The sequence below is a fragment of the Callorhinchus milii genome, unplaced genomic scaffold (assembly GCF_018977255.1).
Source record: "Callorhinchus milii isolate IMCB2004 unplaced genomic scaffold, IMCB_Cmil_1.0 Scaffold14, whole genome shotgun sequence".
Lineage (NCBI taxonomy): Eukaryota > Metazoa > Chordata > Chondrichthyes > Chimaeriformes > Callorhinchidae > Callorhinchus > Callorhinchus milii.
Window position 1 is genome coordinate 8,382,421 of NW_024704755.1, and position 26,830 is coordinate 8,409,250.

A 26,830-nucleotide genomic window follows, 5' to 3' on the forward strand; every position below is an offset into this window, starting at 1 on the left:
TTGACCAGGGCAGTTTCTGTGCTATGGGCAGCACGGAAACCTGACTGAAGGGTTCGAATAATGAATGGGTGGAGAGGAAAGAGTGCAGCTGGGAGGCGACAACTCGTTCCAGGACCTTGGACAGGAAGGGAGGTTGGAGATGGGCCGGTAGCTTGATAGGTTGCAAGGTTGCAATTGTTCCCAGACACAAGTCTATGTTGTGTATTGTGTTTCTGTCAATTGATATTGCTGAATTATTGATCAAAATATGAAAGATTGCAATAAAATACGCAGAAGAAATCAGCAGACACAGTGTTTAGAATGTTCAAGCTTCCAATATACATATTTTTATATCTTATAGCACAAGTGATGGCTACAAAAAAATAAAATTGTAATTTATACGAGATGATGCTTTTAATGCAGTCTCATAAATCCAGTGCAACTACTTGGCAAACTGCACGTCAATACAATTCGTATCATATCTCACTAAGCCAAGGATGAGTAATTTTGTCTAGATGTGATCAGGCTGCTGCTAACTCATCCTCAATCAACATTGTTCTTGTTTATTGCTTGAAAACAGTTGATGTGCTTACAGCTATGATGTGAATATAGGCAATCTTTGTAGAGTTCTAGCTAGTTATCGATCTGTTTACAGTGGGTACTTTAGAAAGAAAACATATAACCTACCCAATCACTCATTTGCTAACATAACTTTCTAGAGAAAAAATGAGCCAGAAAAACTAAGAAGATTCCAAATTTGATGCCCAATCTGTACTGAGTTGGCAGCTGACATATCTGTTGGGGTGCTACAGTTGGCCTCAGCATACTAGGCTAGAGAGAGACAAATCAAGGTTTCAGCATTATATTGATCATTATATTTGTCTCTCTGAAAGTATGTATGTGTGGACATTGGGTGAGGTTTCGTAGAATATTAGGTTTTTCAATACATGTAATACAGAACAGTTGCATTCGGAATACTGTGCACAGAACTCAAGAACTACATTTACATTTCAATAAGCCTTTTATTTAAACTTGCAAATACATGATCCTGTCAATTGATTAATGGTAATTCATTCCAGGTGGTTGTTCAATCCGAATTGGGTGCAATTAACTGGTGTTAAAAAAAACTTAGGAAATAAGGTTTAAAATAATTCTGCCATTCAAAACCATTGGGTATAGCAAAGTCTACAAAAAAAATGCTTTTTAAGTTTTTTTTAAAAAAGTGATACTTTTAAAATAATTGCAGTGCAATGTCTCATACATCAATCAAAAAGCTTTTCTCCAGTGGAGTGAAGTACTGTATTACGATTAATGGGCTAACAGCATGATACAAAAGATTTAAAAGAAATCTTTGCGTACTTACATTCAGTAATTCCAACCAATGATACAATATTAACAGGCTTCAGAACACAGCGGTCTTGTAGAAAGAATTGTACAGGGAGTTCACTTTACAGAAATGATCCCATAGAGAAGGGCAGAGGCAAGACAAACAGTCTGTGGTAATAGACCCAGCTTGATGTATGTCATTGACGTGGCTTTTAGGACTATGTCAATCACTAAATGAAATGTTGAAGTGACAGAGTAGCACTTGGTAAGTGAAAAAGAAGCCAGAAATGCATGTGTAACGGCAATTAAACTTCAGAAGTCAATGGACATTGAACGCTGAACAGTATCATTTCTCCCATGTACGTAGATTTCAGAAGGAATCTCTTCCATTACTCTGTCTTCTATGACTTGCTCTGGACAGTCTTGTGACTGTTTTAAAGTATAGCAGCTTTTCTTGAAGCTGCTATTAAATGTCTTCATTGGCTGTGGTTGTGTGAAGTCATTCCGAAATGGAAGATCCATTGAGCTTAAATTAGTCCTGCTCTGCTTTATACTTGATGGCTGTGAGCCACAGTGGTGATCGTGGATGCACCTGGAAGCAATGGATGAGGATCGTCGCAGTTTATGATAGTTCTCGAAGTCTTCGGATAAATCGGCCAAATCTGCTGATATTTCCTTATCTCTCAATGAAAACAGCTCATAGTGCGGGGGATCAAACACTTCTTGAAACCCCGATTTGTTAAAAGCTGCTTTCCGACCCAAAACTTTTTTCCGAGGTTGTTTCACTTGTACAAGCACAGAAATGACAAGAAGCACCAAAACGATGCCTGAAGAAATACCAATGATAGTTCCATGAGTTTTGGTAATCTGATGAAAGAGTCCAGACTTTTTCTTTTCTGAAAAGGTACAAATATGCAAATGTGTAAAAACTCTCAATGTAAATAGGCACAAGAGGATCATTTTGAATATATTAAAAAATATCTGTTTGAATGTCTCTTCCACCTCCAATTTTCTGACTCCTTTCCTGAAGCTATTGAGTCATGAACTCAGTGCATGTTCCAGACAAAAAAGTGAAAAAACATAGGTTTGCGTTATAATTATTATAATATTATTATTATAATGTACCTCAATAGCACCAATTGCCCCTCGCAATTTCCATCAAATTTTGCTGCAAATTCGCTACCCCCCCCCCACCCCACCTTGCAATTTTGGGCAAATATTTCCGCAATTTTCTATTGGCCTTCCTAATGATTCATTCTAGGATACAGTTTCGCCCACAGAATATACAGTCAATTCACTTTAAAGTATATTCTGTGAAGCGCTTTGAGACATCACAATAACTTGTTAAGGCGTTATATCAAATGCAAGGATTATTATTACAGTTTCACGAGTGGCCCAATCTTGAGAGCTTAGTCCGTGTGTGTTGGCAAGTTGGCATGACAGTTGTGCCCAAACTGTACTTATCTAAGATTACCACACACACTTTGCAGTCGAGGTTACTGAATTGTGATCAGGAGCAAGATGCCTGTCTTGCTGCAGACAATTATACCATCCCTAATGCTAGCGCGGTTGAGATGAGCTGACTCATCTTAGAATGCACATAGAGCTGATTAGGAATAGAATGCTTGTCTGTATGGATCAGCAACACACTGAGATTGGAATAAATAACGTTTATGCATTTAATTCAAAAGGAAAGGATGACTCCAGTTGAATCACAAATGAGTATTTGACCATGAACATTTTGGGCACCTTATTTAGAATAGATTCTGGGTTTGATCCGTAATGCACATTGTTTTCCATCAGCTTAGTTCTAGGTTCCTCTGAAAGGTACCATTATCTAAAATCTATCAAGTTATCAGCAACTACCCATAAAACTGACAGAGCTAATAACTGTTAAAGAGAACATTCATTTCAGTGTAATGATATCTCTTGCTCCTGTTAAAGTGTTCATTATTCTCTGATCGACTTTATCTGCAGGTGAGAAGATCATATCAAAAGACAGAGCTTGAGTTTTGTCTGTTTGGACACTTACACAAATTCAGTTTTAATGCTATTATTTTTATTACAGTACATGGCAGTGCATCTTCCTTATCGCCTGATACTTCAGATTTTCATTTGAAGCTATTTGGAGCAAATTAACTGGGGTACAAACTATTAGAACTCAAAAGGGAATTTAAGAGTCCCATGATCTTAATATGTTCTAAGTGGTGGATCTCTGATCATGTTTTAATATTACAGAAATGTATGCAGAACATTTTTGTTACATAAAATCTGTTTGAATAATTTTGGCACAAACCTATCAATAGTAATTTGCAGCCAATGTATAAATGAATAATATGCACCACATTAGCTGCTTATTCTCCTATATATCATTAATTTCCACATCAATTGCCATTTGTTACATGGTCAGTATCAGTTATTGGTTATGTTGTTACATAATTATTATTTATTTTGCCAATTTTCTCTGCTTTTAAAGGTGCTGGCTCTTGCTAGGGCATAGTTTCACACTTAAATCAAAATAATTTCAATTGTGGACCATAGTTGTTTCAGGAAGCATAGAAAAATTCTGGAAGATTTTGATAAAATAACTGTTTTTGATCATTGGAGCTAAGTATGCTAAGTATGCTGAAGACACATGTTTTTCATCCTGATGTGCATTAATTCATCCATTGTAGATGCAAAAGCACTCTGTGCCCAGAGTCCCAGAGGACTCGTGGAGTCCTGTAGCTCAGTGGTTAGAGCACTCGCTTTGCAAGTGAGAGACCTGAGTTCAATTCCAGGCAGAGGGCGAAACCTCGGGCAAGTTTCCTTACTCCACACGCCTAATAATAATCCCTTCAAAAACCAAAAACAATAATTAATTGGTCATTTTCAATCTACGACTGTTTGTGGGACATTGCTGTGTGCAATTGGCTGCCGCGTTCGCCCACAAATATACAGTCAATTCACTTTGCAGTATGTTCTGTGAAGCGCTTTGGGACGTCCTCCCGACGTGAAAAGCGCTATATCAAATGCAAGGATTATTATTATTATTATTATTATTATTAAATCCTGCATGTTATAACATTTCTATTCCTGTCTGCTGCATTTCAAATACACTTGACCAAACCCACTGGTCACGGGATACTGGACAGTAGATGGGTATTTAATATTGAATGGTCTTTGGGAATATTAAATATTTCAAAACATATTTTATTATTCAGACAGAGGCCATCACAAGTACAGAATGTGGTATTTTAAAGTCTGCTCGAACAAGTAAATAAGACCTTGGCTTACCGAATCATTGAAAGCACAGCAAAATCTTTTGAGTTTATGAGAATGAGCAAGAGTTACCAGCTTCAGGAAAGGAGAGTACAGGAGAATATAAAAAAATGTACAAATTACATTTTCGACTAAACAAAAATGGCAACGTGAAGATGCCACTGCACTGTGTTCTCTAGGCAAACAAGGTCCTTCATTTCTATACAGATTATTCTTGTATTCTTACCTTTACAATGGTTCTCATCCCATGGGTAGACACAGTTCTGCACTCCATTGCAAACCAAAGAATTGTTGATGCACATGTTACTGTGGCAAAAGAATGTGTTGTCTTGGCAGGGTGCTGTGAGACCATAAAGTGCAACACAGTAATTGTATTTCAAATCTTATACAAGAAGCAATGTATTACTGTGCTTAGCCATTCATCCGTGACTGGTAAGAAAGTAGATAGAGCAACCACAATCAACCCAATACAGTAAATGGACACTTTGAAAAGGTTAGTTCAAGGTAAGGTGATCGCAACAGATGCATTTTGTGCAGTGAAAGCATGAAGCAAATCTCTCATGTAAAATTTATTAATTTGTGTAGATTAATGCAATTTATTGATTATTAGCTCTTATGAATTCATAGCCATTATTAATAATTAATCAACTGCTGTGCGCAATTAGCTACCGCGTTTTGCCCACAAAATATACAGTCAATTCACAGCGGGGCAGAAAGATTAGCGATTGTGAACAGGATTCCTGACTCCCTTTCTTCTCTTCAGACCACGGACAATTAGTAATGCCGCAGGCCGAGATCAGAGATTGAACTGAAGTCTTTTTGCCTGTATGGTTCAGCTCCACATTGTGTACTGATCCGTTGGGAGAACTTTAACTGCATCTGTTTTAGCTCAAATAATACAAATCACAATAGGTGTTTCACCATTTGTGTGCAACTCCTTTTAATCAGCAGGCGAAAGGTTAAGCTAACTTAAAAATCGATTATTTTTTAAAAAAATCTTCAAACTAATGCCATCTAACTGTGAATAATTTGTGAGTTCTTAAGGATCTATTTTGAAAACCATGTCGTGTAATATATAATTTCTTTCCTTCTATGTTATTCATTTTAATTATTTTAAAAAAAAGGATTTGAGTCCATTGAGTCCAGTAACAATAAATACATTCTGTCTTTGTCTAATTCAGGAGTAAATTCAGAATTAAAACAGAGTCCCAACAATAAGTTCGTATTCACACAAACAGACATTATTACATCAATTTGTAAGGAGAATGCAGCAATCCCATTGATTTTCATTGAATGAGGCATTTTGACTTGTCATCAATTACTGATGTTCATGTTGGGTGACTCGGTGGCATAGTGCATTACGAGAGTGCAATGGAGATGCACTTTTCTTTCTATATGTGTGACCTGGATTCAAATTGAGTTCCAAGATAGGGAGTTGACGATCCTCTCTCTCTGAAAGCTTGTTAAAGATCATATCCAAAATCAGTTCCCACAGCTGCAATCTGTTTCCCAGTGAACATCTGGTTTCAGCACATGCAATAGTCTGAAATTACAACTGATTCAATACTGAAACCGGAATTGGGAGGAACTCATTTAAAAGAAATTACCAGTGTGATTTTTGGCATGGAAATGATACTGCAGTTTTACAATAGCGTTCAGTAGGCTTCTTAAAGCTGCTTTATCGTGTGAGGTTAACTGTTACCCAATAATAAACAGATAATGAAGAGATCCATCGAATATAATGAGAGAATATTATATGAGCCAGGGCTACTTACGATCTACAAATGAAGTAAACAACATTTGGAATTTGCTCAGCCTGCTGCCCTCATCAGCCCACATGCGGACCACTCCAACGCCAGTTTTCAGCATCACATCATTTGCCACCGTACTACAAAACTTTGCTTTCAGGTTTTCAATAGCACTGCTCCCGTCATAGACAGCAACAAAGTTTCTCTTGCATTCATTCGAGTGATCCATTTGATATTCAAGAAAGCGCAAATAAATCTATCAAGGAGAAATACATCTGGAGTTAGTGAAAGACAAATATTATGCTTACGTTTATTCTTTTCAACTGATACAGGAGTTTTGCTGCTTATTGTTATATTTAAAAGACACACATAAAGTATGCTATACATTGTCAGGTCTGTAAAGTGAAAGGAAGAGCTAACTTGGAATTTGACGCCTGAAGTTGTAATCTTCTGAACTTTGATAACATATGATCTACTTTTTGTAGGACATTAAGCTATAGTATGTATATATTGAAAAATACAGTTTCCATTTTGCTTCCTTACCACTGAAACAATATTTCACGCAGTACCAATTCAGTTTCCCAAAAGCCTTAGATTTTGGGGATTAATGCCAAGCACAAAGCTTTATTAATCCAACTTTAAAATTCCTGTATTTTATCTGTAATGCTGGTTTATAGCAACCAAAATGAGGAAGGACCAACGCCCCCTTTGATAAAAGGATTTATCAAGTAATTTTACACCGTGAATAAATCAAAACATTTGCAGCCACATGATCCTTTTGTGAGTCTTAAGATCAATAACATTTAAATAGTTACTTATGAAAGGTACAGTGATAAACAACATGAACATTGACATTTTACAGCTATATCTTCTACAGATATGAACACTGATTTTGTAAAATATCACAAACATATTTGAAGCATGGTTTAAAGGTTATGTAGTGAAGAAAAAGTTGTAGGAGTAAAGTGGCTAAATGTCAAACAACAATTTGCCAGTAATCCTCAGTCTCTGTGTCTTCAGGGAACAGTTCATGCTAATCACAATTCAATGAAAATCAATGACTTTCTGTCGGGAAAGAAATGGTGACAATTCTTTTTGCGCATTAGTCATTGATGCACATATCACAACTGTTTGATTGCTAATCAAAATATTCCAGTTGGAACTTTTGTATCTAAATGTTTTATAATATTCTTAATGCATATTCATACCATTATTTTTCATTAATTTTCTGAAAGTCTGCCTGAGACAGAAGGTTATGAATTCAAGTTAGGATTAGGATCCTAAATTAGGATCTATGTATTCGAACCCCTTCAGTCGGGTTTCCGTGCTGCCCATAGCACAGAAACTGCCCTGGTCAAGGTTACCAATGACATCCTGACCATCTGTGACCAGGGCTCCCTCTGCCTCCTCGACTTCCAAGACCTATCGGCAGCATTCGATACGGTCGACCACGCTATCCTCCTCCACCGCTTGTCCTCCCACCTCAACCTTCAAGGCCCTGTTCCTTGAGTGGTTTAGGTCGTACCTCTCCCACCGTCTTCACTTTGTTTCCACGAATGGCTTTTCCTCCGGCCCCCGCACTGTCTCGTGCGGTGTCCCTCAGGGCTCTTCCTCGGTCCCCTCCTCTTCACCCTCTATATGCTCCCCCTTGGTGACATCATCCGCAGACATGGGGTTAACTTCCACATGTATGCGGATGACACCCAACTCTACCTTTCCTCCTCTACCCTCAACTCCACGACCACCGATGTCCTGACAGCTGCCTGTCCGACATTGAGTCCTGGACGAGAGACAACTTTCTTCAGCTCAACGTGCGTAAAACTGAGGCCCTCCTGATTGGCTCACGTCAGCGCCTCCGCACCTCAGGCGCTGACAGCATTAGCATCCAAGGCTGCACTCTCCACCTCTCAAAGCCAGTCAGGAACCTCGGTGTTCTGTTCGACCCTGAGCTGTCCTTTCTCCCTCATATCCGCGCCACAACTGGCACCGCCTTCCATCACCTCCGGAATGTCGCCAGACTACGGCACTACCTCACCCCTCACGCTGCTGAAACTCTGGTCCACGCCTTTATCACCTCAAGGCTGGACTATGGGAACTCTCTCCTCGCCGGCCTTCCCGCACCTCCCTCCACAAGCTGCAGGTCATTCAGAACTCTGCAGCTCGTGTACTGTCCCGCACCAGGCTTCGCGACCACATCACTCCCACCCTCGCTCGCCTCCACTGGCTCCCCATCCTCCAGAGGATCGAATTCAAGATCCTCATCCTCACCTTCATGGCCTCGCTCCCTCCTACCTCTCCGACCTACTATCCCCCTACTTCCCTGCCCGTACCCTCCGTTCCTCTGGCTCCGGTCTGCTCAACATCCCCCGCTCCAACCGCCCTACCATCGGTGGCCGGGCCTTCAGCCTCTCAGCCCCGAGGCTCTGGAACTCCATCCCCCAGTGCCTTCTCCGCCTCCTCCTTTTCCTCCTTCAAGGCCGGTCTCAAGACCTTTCTCTTTGACCGTGCCTTCAGCTCCCCTCTCGATTCTCTACCCCCTCCTCGCTCCCTCCCTTCCCTCCCCTCACCCTGACCATTTCTCCCATGCTCGGGTCCTGACCCAACTGTACAGCACATTGGGACGTCCTCCCGACGTGAAAGGCGCTCTATAAATGGAATCTTGTTGTTGTTGTAAACCAAGGGACCGTCTGCCTGTTCAGGTGGACATTAAGAATCCCACGGCGCAATTTGAAAAGAGAAGGGAGTTTCTCCCGACGTCCTGGACTACAATCCCTTAAATAAAATTGATCATTCACTTTGTGACTGTTTGTGGGATATTGTTTGTGCAAATTGGCTGCAGTAGTCATCCACAAAATACAATCATTATGCTTTACAGTATACCCTGTGAAGGGCTTTGAGACATTGTGATGACAATGTAAGATACTATATCAAATATAAGGATTAGTATTATTATGCATTCATTTTTAGCACAGCGTATTTCAATATAATCATCCAGCTATATAATAATCCCTGCATTTGGTATAGTGTCTTATCATGTTGTCGAAATGTCTAAAGTGATTCATAGGATTTACTGTCGAGTGTAGTGACTGTGGATTTTGTAGGCCAACGGGACAACCAATTTGCGCACAGCAATGTCCCACAAACAGTCAAACAGGACTCATATGGTTCGTCAGTATTGTTTAACATTATGTGCCTTGCGTGCCGCCTACATTACATACTTTAGCCGTTGGTGGAGCCCTGATCGTCCAAATGCAGTCAATGGCTTCTCCTGGTTTGATTTTCTCTTCTTGCTCCACTTGACTTGAGCGGATAATTCCATCAGCCCCCGCCAGTTCAAACTGGCAGTCTGCTGAGGCAAAAGATGGATTTTTTTTATAAAGGAGGAAGACAATTTGCATTTTATAAATTAATCTGAAAATATTAACCGATTACCATTACCATACCTGGAATGGGATTCAGGATTCCTCCCAGGTAAATAAAATCTGGATCTGCAAAAGTAATCACAAGTTAGATTGTCGATTTGAATGGGATGTTTAAGTGAACTTTAGTATTTGTAAATAGTAATTTACAAATTTATTTTGAAGCAATTTGTCCCAAAGTCAAATCTTTCCAACATTGAGCGGATTCGGCCACAAAATATACAATCAATTCACTTTACAGTATATTCTGTGAAGCGCTTTGAGACGAATCAACAACATGATAAGGCGCTATATCAAATGCAAGGAATAATATTACATTGTTATTATAATTCAGATGCTGGTAAATACAGTATATCCTGCAAATGTCAAACTGGATTATCTAGTCACCTGGCACAAAGGAATATTTTGCTCGAAATCCAATTCCTTCCAGTTCCTCGTCTGAGGAAAACTTTATCCACATGAATCTCCCGGTTGACTTAATGACGGCTGGGCTCTTTTGACCACAGTATTGGTCTATCAGATGGGAGAATCCAAATGGCCCATCTCTCACTTCCAAGTTATCGAATCTACAGTCCCAGGACTTTTCGATGTCGTAAGGTTCATCGAAGGTAATTTCAATTCTCTGACGTGGGGCCGCTGTGAACACAGCAGAGGTTTGGTAAGTTGGGGGCTTGTAAAAGGATAAAAGCAAGATGCCTCCCTCCAAGGAGAGGGTGCTCATTCCATTCCAACAATCTATCAATTGGTAGCTCAGTAGTTAGAGAACTCGCCTCGCAAGGGCGAAACCTTGGGCAAGTTTCCTTACTCCACACGCCCGATAATAACCCCTCAAGAAAAATTTAAAATAAAATAATAATTTGGTCGCTCAATCCACAACTGTTTGTGGGACACTGCTGTGCACAATTGGCTGCCGGTTTGGCCCACAAATATACAGTCAATTCACTTTACAGTTTATTCTGTGAAGCGCTTTGAGACGTCTAGAAGACGTGATAAGGCGCTATATCAACTGCAAGGATTATTGTTATTATTATTATCTCTATGATTTCCATGTGTTTGGTGGGATGCATGAAATCCTCAGTTTGGTTTGGATACTCTTAAACCTGGTGATGGGATTCCCCCATGTGTCAGACATGTCCGGCTGACCAAAAATTAATTTAAAAAAACAAATAAATTGGCGATTGTGAAAGAAAACCTAAATATTTCAACGCCAGGGCTCATTTATTTTTGCGACAATACATGTCCATTACTATTCAGGTGCCAGGCATATGATTAAAAAAAAACGACAGCAAAGTGCGCCTTAACAAGTTACATAACGCAAACCCAGGCTAACAGCACAATTGCAGTGGACAGAATACCAACTCGTCCAGTCTGTGCTTTGTTTGTTTTGTTTGTTTGTTTGTTTGTGTGCAATTGCTGCTCCGAAACTCTTGAGCGCTAATCTGCAAATGAAATTAGTACCTTCCAGGATGTAGACGCATTCCTTGTTGGGAGGGTAGGTTTGGGGATAACTGGGTGAAGAAAAGTAACCCCCATTCTCGTTCCGAACCCAAACGCCGCACTGCGTTGCCGGCTTGTGACGCGCTGCGATGTTCTGTCCCTCTATGAAGTGAAACAAGTGCACTTTATATTTTTGTTATCCTGGACCTGAACAGTATCAGGGCTGTCAAACAGGTGGCTGCCACCCAACCAACATAACAGGTAGTTTGGTCTAAGCCTGGTAGATGTAGCATGACGTGCCTGGGGGGCTGTCATTGCTGATGTATTGGGCACTAGCTGCCTGTAAACGCCTGGCAGGCAGCCCATCATTGACAAGGATTGAGTTGATTCATTCCTATCTCCATCCAGATGAGAGACTGCCAGTGAGACAGACCACGGTTACATCTCAGAGACTCTAATGTACTTCACTGCAGTACTGTCCTTCCTTTTAGATCCCAGCTCACACCGCAGGATGAGGATCCTATGTTGCTTACAGTCATTCAGCACAATAATTGTTTGAGAGTACAAAATATTATTTTTTTTAAAAAAGTACCTCGAGTCTTCTGCGTGGATGCTATCGCCCCGGTGAGAACGATGACTGACCAGACTAGGGAGAAATATAGGTTTTATTTATTGGAAACAAAATTAAAACAGTGCAAAAAAACATTTATTTAAATCACTTTTCATTTTTTTGTACAGTGTATATATATATCTCTATGTATATATTAAAAAAATAAGAAACTGCACAAATGATTGTTTTTATCAAAGCAGAGACGAAAACCGGTACATCAGTATTTCATCTAAATAGACAGTAAAACCATTCTTCATATCTCGCCCCAGCGTTTAGATCCCACAGAGACATGTAGGGTATGTGGTCAATGCAGAACCAGAATGAGAAAAGGTCACTTCAAGTCATGTGCCTCTGGTTTTGTGAGTCTGAGGCTTCTCAATACAAAAGCTGAAGCTCTCTGCATGAGGCTGGAGGTAACACACTTTGGATATAATCCAACCTTATTGTCACAAGTAATTAACTGCATTCAATCCACAGAACTGTGCACCAAACAGTATGTGAGCTTTATGTAAAGCGTGATCAAATGAGTCTGGTGCAGTCAGTCATACAATTAACGTTAAGAAACTAAAGTTTTTGCAGGATTAGAATGTAAAATACTGAGGACAGGTCTTGCTTCCCAACATATTTTATTAGACAATGCTGGAACCTCATATCCCAACATTTTTACAATGCCCAAGTGATGAGAATAAAGGAAAGCAGAGATGGTGAAGTGATAGATTTAAACCAAACGTCAAAATGTAATTGATTTACAGGTACAAGCAATAATCCAGGATTTCTTGGAAGGACTGTTACGGCTATAGCTAGATATTCTGTGCGATTTTCTGGTATATCGAAGTGTTTTCACACTTATGTCAGTTGACGTGTTAAAATAACACCCCACCACTGCTGCCATTCTGAGAAAACACTTAACAGTTGGCGTTTAAGAGTTTAAGATTCATCTCTGTACAAAATTAGCTCTGAAATCACGACATCCGGAGTTTTGTTGGAAAAAAAATGTGTATTTTGCGAGGCAATGAAACTGATATCTGGATTTTGATTGTAAATGTAAGATTGACATTCTCCTACTCAGTCACTAGAAACAATTCTGTGTCTTGTGCAATTGCACCACAAGCAAAGACCAAATGCAACGCATGTTTGAGGGAATATAAGCATCATGTAACTACCTGGGTAGCATTACCCTCTCCTACTCTTCCCCACCCTCGATCCAGGTGAGCGAAGAAGTGCTCACGTAACAGTAACAAAGAATTTTTAATATATATATATATTATAATTCTTTCGGGTTTTAAAAGTGCGTTTGCCAAACCAGTCATCACATTACAATGGTTGCATTCCGTATTATGGGCAATGTTTGCACATCAGGGGGAAGGCAAACCCTGAGTTCTTTGTGCAACACAGAGCCTAAACCATTCCTGCCACTCAAAAATGGGGCAAGGCATTCTCTCACATAGTCCTTTCACACACAGGTGGGTGCATCCTGAGACCAAATCGATTTTTTTTCTCCAAAAAAATTGCCAATTGAATTGGTCACACGAAACAAATCCAGATTTGTGTGTGTGTGTGTGTGTGGATTATTTGTGGAGGTGGGTGAATAAACATATTCAACAATGTCATCCGATTGAAACCCTCGGCCCATAACATGTCCTACACGATCCCAAAATGTTCAATGCTGTTTGGGATTGTGAAATGCAACCACTGATACGTTTGGACAGCATTAATGCTAAACAAAACAAAGCATGCGGGCAAACCGTTGGGGTTTTAGGCATTTCCCCTTAAAAGCCAACACTAAACTAATTTACGGTTGTCCTTATTTACTGTCCCACATCACGATTCCCCAAATATATTCATGTCGCTTTATTGCAATCCAGTTGACTGTGGTGAAGACACCAGCTTCTTTCCACCATAAGTCTTTCTCTCTTCCAGTACGTGCTTATACTGAAGGATGGAGTTAAGACTAGTCAAAGAGCATTCAGATTAAGCAGCACATCCTTCTGTCTTCGCCTCTCTCTGTCTGTCTCACACGACTCGTTTTATGAGTCTTGCCCATGAGCAACACATGGAATATGATTATGCATATGAATATGGTTGAGAAATGATGCATTTAAAACAAAATATTGATCAGAATAGGGTTTTTTTTTGTAGAATAATTGGAGGGGTGGGGATGGGGTGGGGGAGGAGGAGGGGTGGGGAGGGAGAGGAAGGGGAACACTGCAAAGAAACACTGCAAAGAAGGATTCCTGAGCCCTGAACACCAGTTGGGGTGTGAGGTGCTCACACAGGGGTTCAGACTGAAGCTCTGCGAAGCGCAGCAACACGTGGGGGAACTGTTACTTCAGCAGCTCCTGGAGCAAAGGTACAACCAGACAGAGAAATGCCAACCCCACCACCAACCCCATCCCCATCCTCCTCCTCCTCCTATCATGAATGTTACGAGGCGTGTTCCCCCGCACCTAATAATATGCAGTTGATGATACAATCTGCACAGGTGGATGCACCTGAGCTTGTGAGCACCTGAGCTCAGATCTCCGTCAGGGAAAATAACAGCATCGGTTGTGGAGTTTGGGACCCGACGCTGTGAGAGTGGACCTGTCAGGACGCTGGAAAAGGCCGACTGGATGGACCTTTGGGTTTTCCTTTGGCCCTCACAATTCTTGTGTGATGTCCCTTCTGCTCGTCTTTGTTTACTGGGTGTGTTGTGTGGGGGGAGACTGCCAGACTGCAAACCTGTGCTGAGTTTACACACAACACACACACACACAATACACACACACACAACACAACACAACACACACACACAACACAACACACACACACACACAATACACACACACAACACACACACACACACACACAACACACACACACAACACACACAATACACACACACAACACACACACACAACACAACACGCACAACACCAACACACACACACACAACACACACAACACACACACACACACACAACACACACAACACACACACAACACGCACACAACACGCACACAACACACACACACAACACACAACACACCACACACACAACACAACACACACACAACACACACAACACACATACACAATACACACACACAATACACACAACACAACACCACACACACACACACAACACAACACACACACAACACACACACACACAACAAACACAACACACACACACAACACACACACAACAAACACAACACACAACACAACACACAACATCACCTGCACATCAAACCCCCTTTTTCTTTGGCACTTAATTCTCTCAGTTCGTGCCTTGACCCGACTCTTACCCTCCGGCGGTCGCCTCCACAATGGCACAACTCTCCATCGCGATCTTTGGCTCTTCTTTTTCTTTTTGGATTTCTTTATTTGTCTAAATTTTTTTTTTCTGCGATTTTTAAATTTATTTTTTTTTAACTCGTTTTTTATTATAATTATATATATATTTTTTTAAAAAAAATTCGCGGCTCGCAATCGACTGGGGGGTGGGGGGGGGGGGGGGGGGTGGGATGGGATGGGGGGGTGGGGGGGGGGATAATCGTCACGTTTCTCGGGTATCTATCTCTACGCCAACCATCACAGCCCCAATTTGAGCCCAACACCGGGTTATTTGTTGCACGAAGTGATTGTTGCTCTCCGATGAGAGAGAGAGAGAGAGAGAGAAAGAGAGAGAAAACATTAAAGCGGTGTTAATCAACGAAAAAAAAAACCAGGAACGTCTCTCTCTCTCTCTCTCTTTGTTTGGGAGCGGTTTTTTAAAAATCTTTTTTTATATTAAAAAAAAGCTTTTTTTTTTGGAGGGCGAAGAAACAGCTGCAGATGGCGCTCCGACACCTCTGCGTTGGGAACTGTGATCCGCACTCACCTTTTAACACGAAGAAGCGTCTCTTCAGCGCCAACATCTCTGCCCGTCAATCAGCTCAGGGGCTCGGGGTGGAGGGGCTCCCGCTGTGTCCCCCCCCCCACCCCCCACCCCCTGCCCTCCCCCTCCCCTCCTCCCCGGTGCTCGGGTTGGGGGTCGGTGCAGAGAGATGCTGCAGCTTCGGATGCAAAAAGATGGTCCAGTGACCGACCCCCACACACACCCCCACACACCCCCACACACTGTGGAGTCAAGTCGCGCAGTCACAGGGTTTCACTCTTCTGTCCTCTCGTCTCTTTTACCCGAATCCCCTTTACAACGGGAGGTTCGGTTCGCAATCCCCTCTCAATGCTCTGACTGGAGCACTGTTAAGTTCTGCGCCGAAGTCTGGCATCCGGGAAGAGACCCCCTCCCCACCCCCTCCCCCTCCCCACCCCCTCCCCACTCCCCACTCCTCACCCCCTCCCCACGACTCGTTGTTTCACTCGAGAAAAGCAGCGTCAAACTTTCCGCACCGGTTTAACTCCATCCCTGGGGGGTGGGGGTCGGGTCGGGGGGGGGGGGGGGTCGGGGGGTCTGTCGGATCCGATCTGTGGTTCAGGCAGTTTCCTCCATCCCGTTGATGGTTATCTCTCTCTCTTGTAAGTTTCCTCTGGTTGGGAGTTGTGTAGGTGCACGTGTGTGTGTGTGTGTGTGTATGTGTGTGGTGTGTTGTGTGTGTGTGTGTGTGTGTATGTGGTGTGTTGTGTGTGTGTGTATGTGTTGCGTGTGTATGTGTGTGTGTATGTGGTGTGTGTGTGTGTGTGTTTTTTGTTAACGCATCACACGCAAGAAACAAAAATGCTGCTCCATCTCATCGAGGCGATCTGTTGATAAAGAGTTGAGACGATTGAAAGGATGATGGTCCCTCCCTCTCCCTCTGTGTGTGTGTGTGTGTTTCTCTGCTCGAAATCCCTCACGAGATGCGAAGACGTCGAGAGACAGAAAGAAAAAAAAACCCCCCACTGTGGCTCCAGTGAGGGCGAGGAGACACTTCAGCTCCCAGTTGGGTGGAAGGATGAGCAAATGAACGAGGCTCTCGTTTGCAGTCCGACTCTGACTGTGTTACAACCAGCGGTTTGTACGCATATACACACTCCATCTCCACAGCCCCACATAACCCAACTTGCAGCCCCGCTGTTTCCAATTCCACCCACACCCCCACACACACCCACACACACACCCCCACACACACACACACACACACACCCCACACACACACCCACACCCCACACACACCCACACCCCACACACACACACACACCCCCCCACCCCACACACACACACACACACCCCCACACACACACCCCACACACACACACACCCACACACACCCACACACACAACCCACACACACACACCCCACACACACACCCCCCCCCCACACACACACCCCCCCCCACACACACACACCCCCCCACACACACACACCCCCACACACACCCCCCCCACACACACACCCCCCCCACCCACACACACACACCCCTCACACACACCCCCCCCACCCCACACACACACACCCCACACCACACCCCCCCCCACCCCACACACACACACACCCCCCCCACACCCCCCCCCCACACACACACACCCCCCACACCCCCCCCCCCCACACACCCACACACCCCCCCCCCCCACACACACACCCCCCACACACCCCCCCACACACACCCCCCCCCACACACACACACACACACCAGCCATCGGGCACGAACCAACAGCCCCAGAACGACCAGAGGGCTCTGATGCATAAACCCGAGCAGATATTCCTCCTGCAAAGTTTTGGCTTTGCTTTTTAAAGGGGTGGTGGGGTTGGGGGGGAAACGAAACGCACGGCAGGTTTCTCTCTCTCTTTTTTTTAAGGCATTCTGCACAGCACCGCCATACGCTGTTACAGGGGCGTCTGATTTTTTAAAAAAAATGCCACAATCTCTAAGAGGGTTAAGAAAAACCCCAAACGCAAGGGTTTTTTTTTAATGTCAGCGACTCACCCCCCCCCCCACCACCCCCCCACCACCACCCCTACAAAATCATTGTAAGTTGCAAACAGATTAACGCATTAAAAAAAAACCTTTGCATCAAATGCATCCAATGCAAAATAACAGGCGATGTTGACTGACTGACTGAACACTGCGCTACTTGGCAGAAGTGCCACGAAACTCGAACTGCAGACTTGCAGAGCGATGCAGGAGACGTGCTGCCGTGTTACAAGCTCCCACGTCCGCCCATCTTACTCCACTGATATTTTTTTTTCTTGCTCGTGACAACAGACACTCTCGTTCTAAAATAATGATGCGTTGTCCCTTTCAGCGAGACTGCACAGATCGCAACGAGCCCACTTATCCAGGCATCCTTGTAAGAAACCATTGGAAAATAATGGGAGATGACAGATCAGACCTATCACACACACACACACACACAGAGAGAGAGAGAGTGGGAGAGAAATTGATCTTTCGGGCCATACCTCTCGGGATAATTTAGGAGAGGCATTCTTTATAGCAGGGAAACAAAGTGCCCAAACATACTTAGCAAAATAACCTGGGAGTTCTCACATCTGCTACCAAACTAACTACACAAACCTGTGTGTGGTTCTGTGGTTCCAGTACAACTTCAGGTTGTATTTGGGCCAACAATGCCCTATCACTTGCATAAAAATGTAATATAATCCGTTCATTTGATCACAGTGCCTTCAATGTTGCTTCGCAGGATATACTGTAAAGTGGTTTACGACTGTGTATTTAGTATTCACTGGAAGGCTCACAATTGGGAAACCCACTTCCCAGCATGAAATTAAACCACAGATCCAGACTCCCATGTCCATCGCTGATCTCACTGGGTGGAACTGTAAGGGTGATTTTAAAAAAAAAAAACTTTTGCATTGATCATATTATTGAGATGTCTCAAAGCACTTCACAGGATTTTAATAGAAAGGTTTGCGACTATATTTGTAGGCGACAGAATTGTTCTGAGCGCTCCTGGGAGGGATTAAAAAACCTGTTAATTTCGCACCATACAGTTATTTAGTGACCCCTGCTGTAATGTATGTGTGTGGGATCAGATGAAGAGATTGGATTTAACTGTAATCATGTTTTTTTAGGACTATCTAAGCAATAGCAGAATCCCACAGATATCCAGTCTCGCAGCTACCTGTCAGTTTTAGTACTCTGTCAAATTTTATGTAGTCTGGAATCATAATGCAGTGCAGAGGTGAAAAATCCAAATTCAAAACCAGAACATTGTTTTGCTTTCAAACGTTAAGAGTTTATCACACGCAATGATTTACTTTTTATATAAACTATAGACACCAAACTCACTTCCCCACAGAAAGACCATTTATTTTTTTTCGCAGACATCCCGACAAGTCACAATTATACAACAGAAGGACAGAGTACTTCAAGCTGATATAAGAAAGAACATTTGGAAATACCAACAATAAGCCAGTGAAAATAATAATTTATTTATAAATTATTCCCAACTACCCAAAATATACAAGTCAAGTCATTTACATTAATTACCCACAAATGTTTAATTGAATTAAAAAAAACCTAGAGCAGTTAAGACTACGTAAAGTTGAAATCAAGCTCTATTAAAAAAACTTGTTAGAAAGTAATTCATGCTCTGATGTTTTGTGTCAAACACAATACTATTTGGCCTCTCTTTTGTCTCGCAAGAATCATTCCATTTCACATGGCATCAAAATGGAACCTGTGTGCCTCCTGGCGCTTCTCCCTGTCATCTGCTTTCTGAAATAAGAAAGTGGAAAGATAGTTCATTAGAAACAAATATTTTTTCAACATACTCTTCAATGGATGACAAGGAGCAGAACCTTGTGTGTAAATACATAAGCTAGCCAGAAATTGTTAAGGCGACTGTCAATTTAGTAAAATCGAAGAATGATATTATAAATATACAGAGAATAAAGTAGTAGGGCTTTTTTGTGCAGTTGTGTTTTGGTTTTATAAACAAACTTGATGAAGAGCCAAGGTATCCAGAGAACTGCATCCATGAAACATTTTATGAGATGCATTTCACGATATAAATAAGAAAAGGCGTGTTCTAACCAAGAGTAGCAGCCTCTAATTCTTCTTTCAGAAGGTCAAAAACATGGATCAATAAAACAGATAACTGGTTATCCAACAAAAGTAAAAACACGAGACAAATTAGCTTATAAATATAGCCTATTAAATCTGTGAGAATCAAGGTCAACAGTTCTAATAATATTCATCTACCATTATACAGTTTGAACAAAGTACTTTGTTAAATGCTCTGGAGGAAGAGTCCTCCAACAGGGACTGAAGAAGCTGTCGTCACTGCACTCTGCTGAAAAGCAGAATGAATCATCGCACAAAAAAAATCCCCTCAGCCTACCAGTCTCCCCTGAAGCCACTGACTCATTGGGCTGTAATGTCACACCGGTTATGGAAGCTCCCGGTATCTCTCATGTCCATTCTTCATAATGAGGTTAACCAGCATGTGTGTTTAGGCTATTTGACTTCAGAGGATTCACAGCTGAGACCAATTCTGTGCTCACCTATCATAACTTTCAAAGCACATTTTCCATTAGGGCTGAGGGTTCTGTATCACACAGTGTATTAATCCTGTAAACCATTAGATAGTCCTAAAACTCAACAGTTCAGTCATCCCCCTGGCAAACTGGACTTGCTCCTGGAGGATGCGGAAACTGCCTCAATTGATCCTACAATGTAAGTAGTCTTACTTTATCTTGTTGAAAGTTTGTAAACAAATCCCAGTTTAATAGATTTTGAAATTAAAATAAGAACCGTCTTACTGTCAAGGTTTATGCTTCTTTAATATTTAAAACCTAGCAAGAACACACAAGGTCAAACACAATTACTTTGGTGTGTTAATGTGAACATGTTAAAACTGTTAATTAAATTGCTCTAAAAGTCTTTGAGATTCTTTTGCACACTTTGTAGCTCGTCTCACACCTTTTTAGAAACAATGTGTGAAAGAACATATCAAACAGCGTCTAATTAAAATTTCAAAGAAAATACCTTCTCCTTCCAGTGTAAGATCCCAATTATAGCCAAGATGAAAACACAGACCCCAATTAAGGCTATGGCTGTAAGTAGCACAATATTACTTGGGGTCAGATACAGTTTGGCACTCCAGCTGTGGAAAGAAGAAAGGATACAAAAACGGTAAAGGAAAATAACATTTCACCAAGCCAACACTGTCCTTAAATTCATTAGAGAATAAAATTAGTAGGTCCACTGAGATATACTGCTCAGGAAATAATGCTTGGATATAGCTTGCAAAATAATCATTCATTCCTAAAGTGTAGTCATTTATTTTTGCCGAGGATGATTTTTTCCCCTATTCTTGCAATTATATGCGAGTGGTGGACAAGGAGGTTGATCCTTGCCCCAGAACCTCTACTAAAGTCAGTATAATATAGAATACCAAGCTAGCCAATTGGAGGTGCCTAGTTTTGGATTTACAGTACTTGCCAGCTGAGCATGAAGCAGTGCTGACTATTGGCTGCTATCCATTCTAAAGTACTGTAAACCCTACAGAAGGACAGCTAAGGTCATCTTCCCTGTGGCAAAGCTTTTGTGCTTCACATGATGCTTCCCCTCAGCCATGCAAAAGTTTTCAGGCACTAACTTCTGTCATAGGATTTTTACCACACGTTAAGTGTTTCAGCGCCTTGGGGCGTCCTCCTAACGTGAAAGGCGCTATAAAAATGTAATTTTGTTTTTGTTGTTCTGATGTGTTTTGGTACGCACCATTACGTTATTTTCAACTTTAACATCTTTCTGTTTATCCTGTCTTTGCTGATTGCTTTGGGAATACTTCTGTTGAAACAGTAAGCGGTACTGATGAGACGACCTGGGAACTGGTTTGGAAGAGTTCCTGAGGCCAACAGCATGAGGGAGTTGAATCAAGAAGCACTTTGACTAATGACTATGGGTAGAATTTCATGAACTGGTGGGGAGGGAATTCTATTTTACATCTCCGCAGATGTTAATTCCATTCTCTTATACCATCAGATTCACCAATTTGCTTCAGTGTTTAGTAAAACATTGAAAGCAATTTTGGTTGATGTGCATGGATCCCATTAGGACTTAAAAACTCACATTCAGTACATAGAGTTTAAAAAAGAAAGTCTTTTGTCTAACAAAAAAGTGCTTTAAATCAATTGTTTAAAGAGATTTATAATTACTGCAGATTTCTTTAACATAAAGCTGGTAATACTTAATTTCTAACTGATACATAAAACAATTCACCATTTCCTTTGTCACCTTCGTTACTATTTCCATTAAAACTGGACACAGTTTTATAACTAGTAATATCTGTTTTCCTAATATTTTATTTCTTCATTACTGTTTTCTCACTAAGTTTATCTGTCTCCTCCTCTCCCAGTTTAGGTCTGTACTTGATTCATTACTTAGTCGGATTTCATTTTCAGGCTTGGTTGTTCTCAGCTGCTGACACTTTTTCACAAATTATGCAGAAACCCTGCAGCTGACATATGCCCAATCTTTGCTTTTTACGCATTGCCTCCAAGTGGGAATAATACTTCAGTTAGAAATGAAGATGTAAATCTGAGAAATAATGTTCTACACTCTTGTTGATCACAGAGGCAGTTTCCATCCCTGGTTCAATATTCCCTGAACATAATTCTGTTCCCAAATTTAAAGGAAGCCAAATATTATGTATATAAACTCACTTAAAAGAACTCTCAGTTATGGATAACATATTATAAGTTTATAATTTCTGATTCATTTGAACAAACAAAGTTCAAGCACCAAGTTTTCCAATTGATCACCAATGCACCATTAAGGTATTTTGCAAGCTTCAAAGCCACGGTTTGTATTTTACAGAATACAATGGATCAAACAAGTAGGTTTTAAGTGAAATGAACGGGTAAATCCAAACCATCAGAGAGGTCAAACCAGCTACCTCAGGTGCGAGCCTACACATGATGTTTCCTAAAAGCCTAAATAGTCTTCAAAAGATCATTACTTTAGTTATAACTGATTTATATTATTTATTACAATCACATATAATAGAGTGGGTCTAAATATTATAAAAATACATTAGGGGACAACATGTTTGTCTTATGCTCCTTTCATGTTGCAACAAATGTCTACTATTACTTATATAGCAACACTAATGTCTTTTGAAATATAAGAACAGAAGAAACACCCTCTCAGGTTACAATGTGCAAAATTATTATTTTTTAGAAGCATTACCTTTTTGGTGAGTTATGAGGATATGGAATGACTATGAGCTGAGAATTTGGAATAATAGCTGTCCATTCTTGTTTTCTTATTGACTAACGGAGAGAAAAATGTACCATTAAATATGAAAGCAATTTTCGTTCAAATTTTCATAATTAGTCAAAGAAAAAAAACTGTTAGAAATCTTAACACCCACACACACTAACAAATGGGTCAGGGATACCTCAGATTCTTTTCACACATCCAATATCTATGAGAATGGGTATCTGGCAAACCAATTACACTCACTCTCCAGTGATGGACAATGAATGAAAACATGTATTCTTAAAAGGGAGTGCAAAAGGGACAGCATTAACAAAATATTCATTCAGTTAAACATTTCTCAAACGACAATCATTAGTCATTCAGTATGTAGAGCCCAAATAGAACACTCAGCTTTCAGTCTGAGACAGGGGCAGAAAACGTTAACTGAAACCATTCTTGTGCGTCTCAAAGCTGCAGCCAATGATGGCACAGTCCTGGTACGAGGCCATCTATCCGTTCCCTGCGTCAGGGAATGATGCGTGCTACTGAGAAACCAAGACACCTCCCCCACCCAAAAGAGAGGCAGAGGGAAATTAAGGAATAGGAATTAAGGAAATTAAGGAATTCTTTAAAACGCACAATATTAAAACTGTAGTTATATTGCCAGTTAAGATTATTTCAAACAATTTACACACTAAACTCTGTAGGTATTAAAACATATTAACATACACTGCTACAGAATCGCGGTCCCTCTCTCTCTCTCTCTCACACACACACACACCACGCAAGCACAAATGTTTTAAACAATGCAAAAGGTAATGGATCATTACCTTTTCTCCAAGAGGACGAGGAATTCCAACATAAAGGTGGTCGAGGAAGTTGGCACTGCGTCCTAGACCAAGTACTACATAGGGCAGCTGCAGAGCAAAGTGTGCTGACTGGCTGAGCTGTCCCGCTGCAGAGTTAAAGAGAAAACATGAAGTGTAGCTGGCATGAAATGTATAACCTGCAATTATTGAATTTAAATTCATAATTGTCTTATGCAAACATTACTATATACAAATCTTAAAAAATGCTATTGTGTTCATATTTCTAAACTAGTGCTTCTTCCTCATTTGCATGTCATTGCCCAGACAGGAAGGTGCACAAGTGGACGGCTCTTGGGACTTTATCCTGATCGCTGTGTGGTATACAATCGTGGTTTGGGCTCTTGTGTCTGTTAATTTGCTCTCCTTCATAAGGAGGTCTGGCCTCTGTCCCTTGATGGAAAATTCGATGCGTGACAAATCGTTGGCAAGAAGGATCTATGTCCTACCTACCCACCTACTACATCATTCCATTCCTTAAACCGCTTTTTAATTCAATGCACACCCATCATTAAAACAAAAAGCTCTAGCAACCATAAAGTAAATGATTGTCCTTCACATAAATTGAAACGATTAGAGAAAATATACATTCTGAAATTCCATGTTTTGAAAGTTATGCAGTGAATTCAAAGGTGCTTTTTTTTAAAAAAAAAGACTTTGGCTTGAGACTAGCAGCACTGAATGCACATTTTTGGTTCAGCATCGAAAGTATATTCTCTCCTGTTGAATGACCTATACCAGGCCTGAGGGACTCACTGATGCATAAAGGATTCAAACAGGTGGTTGGTAAAGAAGCTCAGTTAAGACATGGCTAGAATTTCAAAACACAAATTTATTTCCTGTCTCAAGACTGGTATTTAGGTTTATGAATTTCATATATGCACGTGTATATTTCATGATTAGCAATATATCAAAGTCTAACATGTAGTGACTACTCTCCTCCTGTCCTGTTTCTGTGGATGATCTTTCAGGTAGAGCAATCCAATCCAAAATTACATTTGTAAAACATCGGGAGGTCATCCCAAAGCGCTGAACAGTCAGGGATAAAGGATTAGGAACCCAAGCGGGGCGGAGGGGGGTTGGGATCAGGGAGGATGGAGGGCAGAAAGGGTGGCCAAAGGCATGGTTGAAGAGGAGGATCTTAAAGTGTGCCCTGAAGGAGGCAAAGGAGGGAGCGAGGCAAAGGGAATGTGGGGTGGTGACATAGAGGGTGAGGCCCTGCCGGCAATGGTAGCGAAAGATTTGCATCCATTTTCAACAGGGCCACTGGGCAAAGTATGAAAGAAATGCATAGCTTAGCCCTGTTTCTGCTGGAATGTTCCTTTTTTTGGTGGGAAAGGAAAGAGATCCAGGCAAACAGACAGTTTACTCAGCTACAAGTGCATAGAACAATGGCATAGTACAAACCGCATGGCTATAGGCACCGTCTACTCCGGACAGGACAGCTGACCAGATATGTGCCCTTTAAATAGGAAGTTAAAAAATATCATTTTTTCTCTCTCTCTGAGTTGGTACACTTTACTTATGTGAGTGACTCAACCAGTAGCCCTATAAAGTCTGTCCAGTTAAATAAGCAAAGAACTGTCAGCATTTGAACAAGTTTGTTTCTCTTAACATCAGTGATTTGTATTAAATCTTAAGAACAAAATTACAAAATTGTGATTGCTAAGTAGGAAAGTTAACAATCGACATTTTAAAAGCAGCATTCAACTGCTAATGATTATTCAGTGCTTGAGGTCTGGATTGTGCGCTGAAACTCAGTTGATATTGGCATGCCTGCAGCGACTACTTAAAATAAAACAAATGGGGCAGTTTGTCTTACTAATACTGCAGTACCAGCATGATTGCTTTGCAAAGAATAATTATAGCATAATTTTAAATGGAATGGCGTAATTTCCAGATTTTGCTCCAAGAAGCTGCTCAGCTTTAAATTTTGCTAGATCAACTTGAATTTATTTTAGTGCTATATTTGGTCCACAGATTTTGGCTAACACATGTACGTGTGGGCAATCTTTCAACCTACTCTCATCTGCTATGCCACCAGTTGTCTATGTAGCTTCGCTGCTTCATTGCAGCAGCTCATCTATACAATTAGAAATCAATGGCCGATACGTAGAAAGATTCACTGCCCAACATAGAAATACTGCTGATTTGCAAGACAGACTATAAATTCATTTTCATTGGATCGGGCAGTAAATACCAATGAGTAATATATTTCTAAATATCCCAATAAGTAATGTAAATTATGGTTTCCTTTCTGTAACACAATACTACTATATTTTCTGGGGGGGAAGGGGAAAAGGAACTCTTATATAACCTAAGTATAGTAGGACTCTCATTTCTTTAAAACCAAATCCTTCCTCAACCCCCAGGGGATTGACTTCTAGAAAATTAGCATATTGTGAGATAAATCGTTCTGCCAGTATCTATTCTATTCACACGTTCACGAAATGAGTCATTTAAATATCTGAGGGGTTAAGAGTGCTTAACTGAAGGAATATTAAATATATTTAGCATTTTTTCTTCCTTATGGTTTTCAATAGTCTGCCTCAGTTTCTCAATCCGAATACTGACAAGATTATTGCTTTTATTGATGAATTCAAAAGAAAGACCTTTTAAGCAAGCGACACCTTCCTGTACAGATTTCTTCAATACTTCATTTATTAAACATTACTTTCTGCAGGTTTCCAGTGCTGTAGGTTTCAAGTAGATTTGGAAGGAGCCATCACGATATTTTGAATGTCCCCTCCATGCGTTTTATATAAAAGCAGAAATAACAACAATTTGCACTTATATAGCGCCCTCCATGCAGGGTAGTGTCTCAAGAGTTCTTAGAACGCAGAGAAATAAGGAACAGTACAGTCGTTTTGCCAATCTTAATTTTCTTTCTCCCCTTGTCTCCACATAAACACTTCTAACTTTGCTTCCACAAACCACATCTTTACCTGAGTGGGCATTATGGCCTTCTCTACATTTTTGTTTAAACGGTGAAAGGTATTCCATAACTAATATGATTGTTGAGAATTGGTAAGTGTTTTCTTTTATAGAGA

General features: G+C 41.1%; 2 protein-coding genes across 4 annotated transcripts in view; both read right to left on the bottom strand.

Moving 5' to 3' along the window:
- Positions 1-504: 504 nt before the first annotated feature.
- Positions 505-15,745, bottom strand: LOC103176065 (neuropilin and tolloid-like protein 2). 2 transcript variants are annotated; one of them, XM_042340313.1, is made up of 9 exons: positions 15,647-15,745; positions 11,763-11,816; positions 11,192-11,332; positions 10,121-10,369; positions 9,758-9,802; positions 9,533-9,660; positions 6,342-6,570; positions 4,793-4,906; positions 505-2,201 (listed from the first exon to the last, which is right to left on the bottom strand). In XM_042340313.1, the coding sequence occupies exons 1-9, from the start codon at positions 15,681-15,683 to the stop codon at positions 1,618-1,620; spliced, it is 1,581 nt and encodes a 526-aa protein (XP_042196247.1). In that variant the 5' UTR covers positions 15,684-15,745; the 3' UTR covers positions 505-1,617. The 2 variants fall into 2 exon arrangements, with proteins under 2 accessions (XP_042196247.1, XP_042196246.1); XM_042340312.1 differs by having other exon boundaries at positions 9,533-9,663.
- Positions 15,746-18,996: 3,251 nt separating this feature from the next.
- The window catches only part of itfg1 (integrin alpha FG-GAP repeat containing 1), a 70,647-nt gene continuing 62,813 nt past the window's right edge, over positions 18,997-26,830 (bottom strand). For both annotated transcript variants that reach the window (XM_007889419.2, XM_007889418.2), the window contains exons 15-18: positions 23,745-23,869; positions 22,903-22,985; positions 20,698-20,815; positions 18,997-19,425 (exon numbers count right to left, since the gene is read on the bottom strand). In XM_007889419.2, coding sequence (XP_007887610.2) covers positions 19,366-19,425; positions 20,698-20,815; positions 22,903-22,985; positions 23,745-23,869 — 386 coding nt within the window. In that variant the 3' untranslated portion in view covers positions 18,997-19,365. The remainder of the gene's footprint in view (positions 19,426-20,697; positions 20,816-22,902; positions 22,986-23,744; positions 23,870-26,830) is intronic.